This window comes from Calypte anna, chromosome 18 (genome assembly GCF_003957555.1).
Source record: "Calypte anna isolate BGI_N300 chromosome 18, bCalAnn1_v1.p, whole genome shotgun sequence".
Taxonomy (NCBI): domain Eukaryota; kingdom Metazoa; phylum Chordata; class Aves; order Apodiformes; family Trochilidae; genus Calypte; species Calypte anna.
In genome coordinates, this window is record NC_044263.1 from 3135050 (window position 1) to 3144642 (window position 9593).

The 9593-nt window shown below is 46.8% G+C and overlaps 1 protein-coding gene across 1 annotated transcript in view; it reads left to right on the forward strand.

Annotated features, from left to right (window-relative positions):
• CACNG4 (calcium voltage-gated channel auxiliary subunit gamma 4) overlaps nucleotides 1-9282 on the forward strand; it is a 38475-nt gene extending 29193 nt beyond the window's left edge. Inside the window, exons 2-4 of the mRNA XM_030461898.1 lie at nucleotides 3709-3792; nucleotides 7751-7891; nucleotides 8743-9282. Coding sequence (XP_030317758.1) covers nucleotides 3709-3792; nucleotides 7751-7891; nucleotides 8743-9281 — 764 coding nt within the window. The 3' untranslated portion in view covers nucleotide 9282. The remainder of the gene's footprint in view (nucleotides 1-3708; nucleotides 3793-7750; nucleotides 7892-8742) is intronic.
• The last annotated feature ends 311 nt before the right edge of the window (nucleotides 9283-9593 follow it).

A 9593-nucleotide genomic window follows, 5' to 3' on the forward strand; every position in this document is an offset into this window, starting at 1 on the left:
AGGTGTGGGTGTTGGTGTGGGTGGGGGTGGGTGTAGGTGTGGGTGTGGGTTTAGGTGTAGGTGGGTATGGGTGTGGGTGGAGGTGGAGGTGGGTGTGGCTGTAGGTGTGGATGTGGGTGTGGGTGTAGGTGTGGGTGTAGGTTTAGGTGTAGGTGGGTGTGGCTGTGGCTGTAGGTGTAGGTGTGGGTGGGGGTGTAGGTGGCTGTGGCTGTAGGTGTAGGTGTGGGTGTAGGTGGGTGTAGGTGTAGGTGTGGGTGTGGGTGTGGGTGTAGGTGTGGGTGTGGATGTAGGTGTAGGTGTGGGTGTGGGTGTAGGTGGGTGTAGGTGTAGGTGTGGGTGTGGGTGTGGGTGTGGGTGTGGGTGTGGGTGTGGGTGTATTTGTCTTCCTGCTGGTGGATCAGGAGCCAGAGCTTTCTCCAGATTTCTTCAATCCTGGGTGGAACCCTTGGGAAGCTTCAAGGAGTTCAGACCTTGAGCAGATGCTGCAGAATGGTTTTTGCTAAATTCAGCTGAGGTGCCTCCTTTTCTGCCACCTCTTCTATTTCCTGGCTTTTATTCTTTTGCATTGTTTTACCTACCAGGGCACACACACCAAATCTCAATTTTATTTTGGTTTTATATTTTGTGCTTAAGTAACACTCTGCTTTGTCTGCTTTTAAAGCTGACCACAGCTTCAACAACTTCCACCCAGTTGGTTTTAATTTTTCCCAAAGCTGAGTTTCACAGCCCATCATTATGAAACAGGGATGCTTGCCTCTCCTAGTAAAACTTTATTTCTGACACACCAGAAGGCTGTGCTGCCATTCAGAGAGACTTAGACAGGCTGGAGAGTTGGGCAGAGAGAAACATGATGAAGTTCAACAAGGGGAAGTGTAGAGTTTTGCATTTGGGGAAGAACAACACAATGTCCTAGTACAGGTTGGGGGCTGACCTGCTGGAGAGCAGTGTAGGTGAAAGAGACCTGGGGGTCCTGGTAGACAAGAGGATGACCATGAGCCAGCAATGTGCCCTTGTGGCCAAGAAGGCCAATGGCATCCTGGGGTGCATTAGAAAGGGTGTGGTTAGTAGGTCAAGAGAGGTTCTCCTCCCCCTCTATTCTGCATTGGTGAGGCCGCACCTGGAGTATTGTGTCCAGTTCTGGGCCCCTCAGTTCAAGAAGGACAGGGAAGTGCTTGAAAGAGTCCAGCGCAGAGCTACTAAGATGATTAAGGGAGTGGAACATCTCCCTTATGAGGAAAGGCTGAGGGAGCTGGGTCTCTTTAGTTTGGAGAAAAGGAGACTGAGGGGTGACCTCATCAATGTTTTCAACTATGTAAGGGGTGAGTGTCAGGGAGATGGAGTTAGGCTCTTCTCAGTGGTGACCAGTGATAGGACAAGGGGTAATGGGTGTAAATTGGAGCACAGGAGGTTCAAGTTGAATATTCGAAAAAATGTTTTTCCTGTAAGGGTGACAGAGCCCTGGAACAGGCTGCCCAGGGGGGTCGTGGAGTCTCCTTCACTGGAGACATTCAAAACCCACCTGGACACGTTCCTATGTGATGTACTCTAGGTGGCCCTGCTCTGGCAGGGGGGGTTGGACTAGATGATCTTTCGAGGTCCCTTCTAACCCCTAGGATTCTGTGATTCTGTGATTCTATGATACTTTGTGAATTTAAAAGATCTCTCAATACCCTGTTCTTGATAGCAACCTCAAGCCTCATTAAGAGTTCAATAAGCTGCTGCTGAGTTATATGACACCTATTAAGCTTATGGAAAAAAATTATCAACAAAAATTATTAACTACCAAACACCAGAGGCACAAGAGAGGACCCTGAACTGATACCCATGATCTGAACTACAGCAAAGATACTGGGATCTTGCCCAAAATGACCACTCTCATTATCCCCAAGAACTAGAAATAGAAAGGAACTCTCATGCTCCTCTAGAATTTTCTGTTTGGGCCTAATTATCCTCTTCTTTAACCTCTGCTAGACATAGAAAATACTAATTAAATAATACTAACCCTAAATACTAATACTCAGGTAATACTCTCTCATGTGAAACGCTCCAGTTATAAACACCAGGAGAGGAAGAGCTCCAGCTATAAAAGAGGAGAAGCTCAGACATTGCTACCACCAACCCATCCTGTCCCACCAAGATGTTTCAGGCCTGTGGTGGAAGGGTTGGCTTGGTGGTCTCTGTGTAAGAGAATCTTCTGCTGAGGAGCCCATTTCATACAAAAATTTAATACCTTAAGGCCATTTTAGAGTGGCCAAACCCCTCCATCAATCCATTGGATGTGCAAACATAAGAGGCTTCTTGGCTCTTAGCTGAGTTTCTGAGAGTGATTTAGTGAACTCCATAAAAATAAGCACTGGGATCTTTAAAAAATCTGAATTTTGGATTGCTCACTGGAGAGCCAGCAGGAGCTTCAAACCAGGTGATGGCAAACAGAGGACCAACACGTGTGGTAGGAGCAGTCCCACTGAAGGGCTCTCATCCTGGCAGACAGGACAGGGTGTCACTTCCAGATGTGATGATGAGAGCCACTTACTTCTTGTTCACAGCCTTTGAAGTGCTGTGCAGAGAAAGCCTGAGCCCTTCCCACAGTCAGGCTGGAGACATCATTTACTGGAAGAATTAAAGGCACTGTGGTAGCAAACCTGCCATTGACACTCACAGGGTGCAATTGAAATGCTCCAGATTAGTAATTCTTTTGAGATCTTTGGAATCATTGGTAATAGGTAGTGAAATAAATCCCCATTTATAGCCTACAGACTGCAGCTTTCTGTGAAAGGGCTATTAACTGATGGGTTTCCAATCCTTCTGCCAGCTTGAGCTGTAAGCAACAAAACTCCTGGGCAGAGGATAACTCATCCTGGGTGATGTATGTTGCTGAGCAAGACAGAACTGGTTAATGAATAATAAAAGCACCAAGGATCAGCCCTCAGGGCTCCTCTCCAGCCAGGAGCTTTGGGGAGAGGTCCCTGTACTACGTGCTCGGGGGTCTCAGCAACCCAACTACGAATGCCACTGGAAAACCATGGTAGGGAAGGAGATAAAATAGCAAAATAAAGCTTTGCCCAGGTGGACAAAGCACTGAAAGTCACGGTGTTCAGTCCAGTGAGAGGTTTCTCCAGCCAACAGAAGCACCTGAACTCTCTGCACAGACTCCCAGTTAACTAAACAAATATGCCATTAAAAGCTGACCCAACCTTGACAGGGACATATGGGGTTAAATTGCAGCAGGATGAGATTTATGGACTTGTTTTCCACACCTCAGAGGCCTCAGACTGTTCAGCATTTACCAGGTCTGAGAAGGTAAAACCAGCACTTCACTGGGGACAAGACCAGAGGGGTGATGGGCACTGGGCTGGCACCCAGTTTTGCTCCAGCTTTGGAGAGGTATCCAAAGGACAGTCATTGTAGGAACAAAAAGATGCTTAAAAACTTGATATTCTTGTACAATAAGCATGGTGCTGATACAATAAAACACAGAGAGATTTTAGAACTCAAGAGAATGGCATTAGTGGCAGAATGAGCCCAAACATCTTGGCTCTCCCTTCAGTCCAGCCTGCCCACCTTAGAGATGATTTCTTGAAAAAATCCAACCTAGAGGAGGAGAATTTACCTAATACAGCCTAGGAGGAAGAGGAAATAAAGCAGAGCTGGCAGGAGCACAGTTTCCTGGTTCTGTTGGTAATGGGTGATGTTTGCTTTTCCATTTAGGGATCTACAAAGGACATTGCTTCCGAATCAACCACTTCCCTGAAGACAACGACTACGACCATGACAGCTCAGAATACCTTCTCCGTAAGTTGCAGAGCAATCCCTAACACACAGAGGGGTAACAGAGAGGCTTTCCCAGGTTTCTTTTCTCTAGAGGCCAGCCAAGTCTTATTGCTGGCAAGGATGGGTGGCTGAGCAGTGGTGACATGTGTCACACTGCAGGTGACACAACCATCACCCTCAGGGACACCCCATTGCAAGAGGGCATTCCAGCCAGAGCAGCACACACAGTCATGGGGCCCATTCTCCAAATATTCTCCAAATGGGAATCTTGCAAATGCAAACTAAAAGCTGTCACTCTCACATTAGCAAGGAGGAGTTACCTGGTTAGTGTAAAGGATGAGCTCGGTGTGGAACGTCACCAATCCTCCAGAGTTTGAGTGAGACCTTCCCTTCTCCAGAGGATGCCTTGCCAGGTTGTTCCTTTCAAACAAGAGCTGAGCATCCATGCTGAAAGCAAAGCTTTCCTTTCCTGGAGAAAGGAGCTGAGGTTTCCTGGAGAAAGGAACTGAGGTTCACAAGGTGTTGGGAGAGCATCAGGAGCGATGCTACTGCACCCATCAAGGCAAACCCCTCCTTAATCACTGTTAATTACTGAAACACCACATGGAGAACCACTCTGCCCTTCTGCTCACCTGTGGGAAATAACTTCTGGTTGCTAAGGCAAGAAGAAAAATTTAAAATCTCCCAAAAAGTGAGCTTTACCAGAATACCCAGGGTGGTTTTTTTCATCTTTACTCCTGTCACTTCAGATCAGTCGCAGCATTTGGGTGACACGAGTTCAGCACTCAGGTGAAATCAGGCTAGCAGAGTGTGAGCATGGCTGCATTTATCTTTCATACAAAGCCTGGGAACCAATGTTAAATTGATGCCAAGTCAGCTTTAGGAAAGAAACATCATTAGCAAAAGAACTGTAAAAGAAAAAGGAACTAAAGTAGCATCTTGATAAAAGTGCATCGTGCCATCTTTCTTTGGAGAAAAGGGAGAACTGGGAAAAAACAGCCTACAGCTCCACAGCAAGACATGAGAGAGGTAAATTGTTTGTAAATGTGCTTGTGATGGGTGTTCCTAAAAGTTGTTTTCCAAAGTGACTAAGTACAGGCCTTAAAAACCAGTTGGTTCAACCCTTTATGCCTTATGCAAAATGGGGTTTCAGCCGCTCGGAGTCTGCAGGGGGAAAAGGGCTCCTCAGCTTCAACTTCTGCAAGAAAAACTGTAGCTCCCCCTAAAATGCACACGGCTGATTTAGAGAATACTGAAAGGCTGTGCATCTAAATCCAGAGGAGATGAGCTCATACGTCTGTGCAATAGGAAGCAAATCATTGTCTGAGTAGATGCAGACAAGAGGATATTTGCCTCCTGTTCCAAAGGAGACGCGAGACCTTCCATCCCATTTCTGCCCTCTGGGCAACACCTTTGCAGTCTGCTGCCTCCCTGTTATCCACCCTGCTTTCAGCCTCATCCTAGCACAGGTCTCCTTGGAGGGCCATGGTGGAGGTGAACATTGTTTTCTCCTGTCTGGGTTAGACAAAAACATCAATGGTGTCAGCTCTGGGATGAGCAGCATGAGGGGTGTCTCAGCCTGCTCCGGAGTTATTAGCACTTTGGTGCTAATTGAACTGAGGTCTTGCTCCAACCCCTATTGAAATCAGTGGAGAAAATGCCTGATTTTAGGGGACTTTTGCCTGGGCTGTGTGTATGAGCAGGAGGTTTGAGTTTTGCCCTTCGACACCCAGGCTGCTCCCTGCAAAGCAAGCGAACGCCAGCCCCAGGGACAGGAGCTCAGACAAGATCCCTCCTCCTGTACTGTTGTGTTGGGTTTTTGGGGTGGGGGTTTTTTTGTTGGTGGTGGTGGTGGTTTTGGGTTTTTTTTTTGAGGGGGGTGGGGGCTGGTTTTTTTTTTAATCCCTTTCCTATGCCTTGCAGAGCCCTAAGGCTGCCGTGCACACATCACCCCGGGGCTGCATCCCCCGCAGCACCCGTGTACTCAGCTGCCCCCACCTCCTGCATTCCTGCAGCACCCAAAAACCCAGAGGCTCCCAGCCAGCACACCCACCTCTCTCCCTTGGCAGGAGAGGGAATTTTATCCTCCTTGCCTGTGGGAAGACCTCAGAGCTCTTCTGTGGTGCAGGAGTGCAGCCCTGAGGATGGGGACCCCATTTCGGGGACATGGGTGCCCTGTCCATCCCTCCTTTTTTTAACACCGTTTGCTTGGTTCCTGCTTTTGGCAGGGGGATAAAAAAAACAGGGATAAAAAAACCCGTGGGGAGCAGCAGCTTCACCCAAGGAGGTGTCAAAAGGCATCAGGGGCAGAGCTGCCGATGCAAAGCGACAGGATGGTAAACAAGAAAAAAAAAAAAGAAAAAGAAAAAAAGGAAAAAAAAAAAGCCAGGGAGGAAGCAAACCCCAGATTGCCTTAATGTTTTTTGATGTGCTGTCATTTTATTACCAGTATTGGGAGATATATGTAAATTCTACATGGTACCTATGAGCTTCCTTTGATATTTCCTAGCTGAAAGTGCACATTGTAGGGAAAAAAATATACCTACTGGAGGGGGTTGCAAGGAAGAGATCACTGTGTGTTTAGTTTGGCTTCACATTAATTTCCTAATGTGGAAAAATTATCTCTAGAGATGGTTGCTACAAGTTGAACAACTTGCCCCCTGGATTTGGCATGTCTGGCAGGTCCTTTCTGGGCTGAAGCATTTTAGGAAAGGTCTTTGATTTAACTGAAATCATTGTAACCAGCATGACCATAAAATGTAGGAAACAACAAGCAGAAAGGTGGCCCAGGGTAGATTTTAAGCCTGTGCTGCCTTTTGCCTGAACACTTACAGGCAGGCAGAGGTTTGGTCTCCTTTGTGCCCGAGACTGACACTGAACCTTTTCCTGAAATTCTAAAAACTGACCCAAAAGTCAAAGCTTTCTAACTCCAAGGTGCTGTGAGGCTTCCACCTCTCTGTGACAGATCCCCCCATGCCCTGGCACCCACTCAGAGTGCAGGGACTGCCCTTGGTGCCTTTTTGCCTTTCCATGCTCCCCAGCTTTGGGCCAATCCTGTTTTCCAGAGCTGTATTCAGCACCTTATCTCCCCTTCTTCAAACAAATCCTCTCTCTCTAACAACAGAACACAGCTCCTCACTCTGCCTTTCAGGAACACCCAGGAGGTTTTAGCCCTTTGGTTTTTCAGTACAGACTTCTCTCTTCTTCTGCCTGTTTATTTTTTCTCAGCCCTTTTGTTCCTTGCCTGCTGCTTCCCTTCAGATTGCTGCTTGGTCTTGTAGTGCCTCGACTTTGAAAGCTGGCTTGAAGTGATGTTTCAGGGTTTTTAGGGGGAGGATTTTAAAGCCCATCCCACTGAACATCCTGAAGCACACAGGAATTTTAAATGACTCCACTCTGTCAGGAAACTGAACACAAACATCTGAGACACACTTGTGAAAATTTCTTCCTAAGAAATCCACAAAGGTTTCAAAGTCCTTAATAATCAACAAAAAGAAAAAAGGGGTTACTAGCTGTGCTTGCTGCCTACACGAATGTTCCAGGAGCTGGAATTTGCTCACCTTACACCTGTACCACGGGACAGATCTGGCAGCTCCAGCCATCCCCAGCCCCTGGAGGGTTGGTGGCCAGCTCCTGAATTATTCCCTGCTGCTCCCTGGGTGATGCTGGGTCTTGCTGTCACTTACCTCATGCTTTGTCACAAACCCTCTGTATGTGGCAGCATCAGGCAATGGGGATAACTCTGGACTGCCTAGGAGAAAACACAGAAAGTTGAAGCTTCTCAGTTGGGAGGGTCTGTGCCACACTGGCCACATACCCATGGCCCTGACTCCCCAAAACCTGCCTGGAAATGCAGAACTGGTGATAATTCCAGGAAAATCCAGGGAGTTTGAGACTTTGTAATGTCCATGCTTGCCCTCTGAGGAGGCATCTGAAATGGTTACTGCCTCTCTTCCCTTTCTTCCCTTCTCCCCTCCAGGCATTGTCCGTGCCTCCAGCGTGTTCCCCATCCTAAGCACAATATTGCTGCTGCTGGGAGGACTCTGTGTTGGAGCAGGAAGGATTTACAACAGCAAAAACAACATTATTCTCAGTGCTGGGATTCTCTTTGTTGCAGCAGGTACGTTCTCCTGAAATAGAGCCCTTCAGAAGTGCTGCCTTTTGAAACTGAGCAGGACTCGGGGAAAGCTGGTTGGCATTTCTCTCCCTGTGCCCCTTCCCTGGATTGAGGGCACGAGCAACATCCCACCAGGCAAACCTATTAAACCAAGAATGTATTTTTGAAGCTCGACAATAAATACGTTCTAGAAAAGGTTTTTGTCCTCCTGAAAAAAAAAAAAATGAAGTTACAGCCAGTAACGTGCAGGTTTTGCACTTCTTTAAAAGCACCAAACATTAGATGAATCAGATGTCTCTTCTATCCAAAGCTTTTTCTTTTTTTCTTTTCTATGATGGCAGAAACATTTCCCCTATGATAGGTGAGGCTGTTTTTCACACTAGAAATAGCTGAGAGAGTCAGCCACGTTGTTAATAGCTTTCCCTGGAGCTCGGATTAGACATGCTGCATTTAGATGAAAATTCAGCAAGGTGGAAGAGAACTTATCTTGATCAAGGTGAACAGCCATGGCCCTGAGCTCAAAATGTATTTTTATTATTATTATTATGAATGCTAGAATCCCACTAACAACATTTCTTGCTCTGATATGCTATTTCTTTCCCACCGTGGCAATGAGGAGATGAGGACAAATCCTGATGAATATTTTGGGGTTTGTGTGAGCACACGTGACCCACGAGTGGATCTATTCTTCATTTTTCAAGAATAAATGAAATCTTGAGCTAAACTAAAAAGTAAACAGTTGTCCTGAAATTTCCTCATCATAATCTTTGAGCTGTTCAGGTCCAGAAAGTAACGTGGCCTGAATTTTATCTTCCCAGCCACATAACCACTGACTGATCTTTTTCTCTCTCTAGGACTAAGTAATATCATAGGGATCATTGTCTACATATCAAGCAATGCAGGTGACCCAAGTGACAAGAGAGATGAAGACAAAAAGAACCATTACAACTATGGGTGGTCTTTTTATTTTGGAGCCTTGTCTTTCATCGTGGCCGAAACCGTCGGTGTTCTGGCTGTGAACATTTATATTGAGAAAAACAAGGAGCTGAGGTTTAAGACCAAGAGGGAATTCCTTAAGACTTCTTCCAGCTCTCCTTACGCCAGGATGCCAAGTTATAGGTACAGGAGGAGGAGGTCCAGATCCAGTTCTCGATCCACGGAGCCTTCTCCATCCAGGGACATTTCTCCAGTTGGCATGAAGATCGCAGGCACCATCCCCATGAACGAGATCTCCATGTACACCCTTTCTAGAGAGCCTCTGAAGGTGACAACAGCTGCCAGCTACAATGCTGACCAAGAAGCCAGTTTCCTGCAGGTCCACAACTTCCTCCAGAAGGAATTTAAGGAAGGGCTCCACGTCAACATGGTCAACAGGAGAACGACGCCTGTTTGAAGTTCCCTCCTCCCTCCCGCTTCTTGGAGAGATATTGGAAGAGAACGGAGCTGTCAGGCAAGAGAAGGAGTGAAGTTAAAAAATACCCTCTCACCTCTTTAACTGTGGCATGTGTTGAGGTAGCAAGTGGGGTTCCTCTGGGCCAACATAAAGAGACTGCACACTCGTGGCTTTTCCTGAAGCTGTTTCGGAGTTTGTTTCTTTCAGTTCTTGGTGTCCCGAGATGAAGGCAGTTCATGTTCCTGCACTTTTGTAGTGTGTACAAAGTCTTGGAGAAACTGCAAAGGACTTAACACCAGTGTGTTTTAAAGG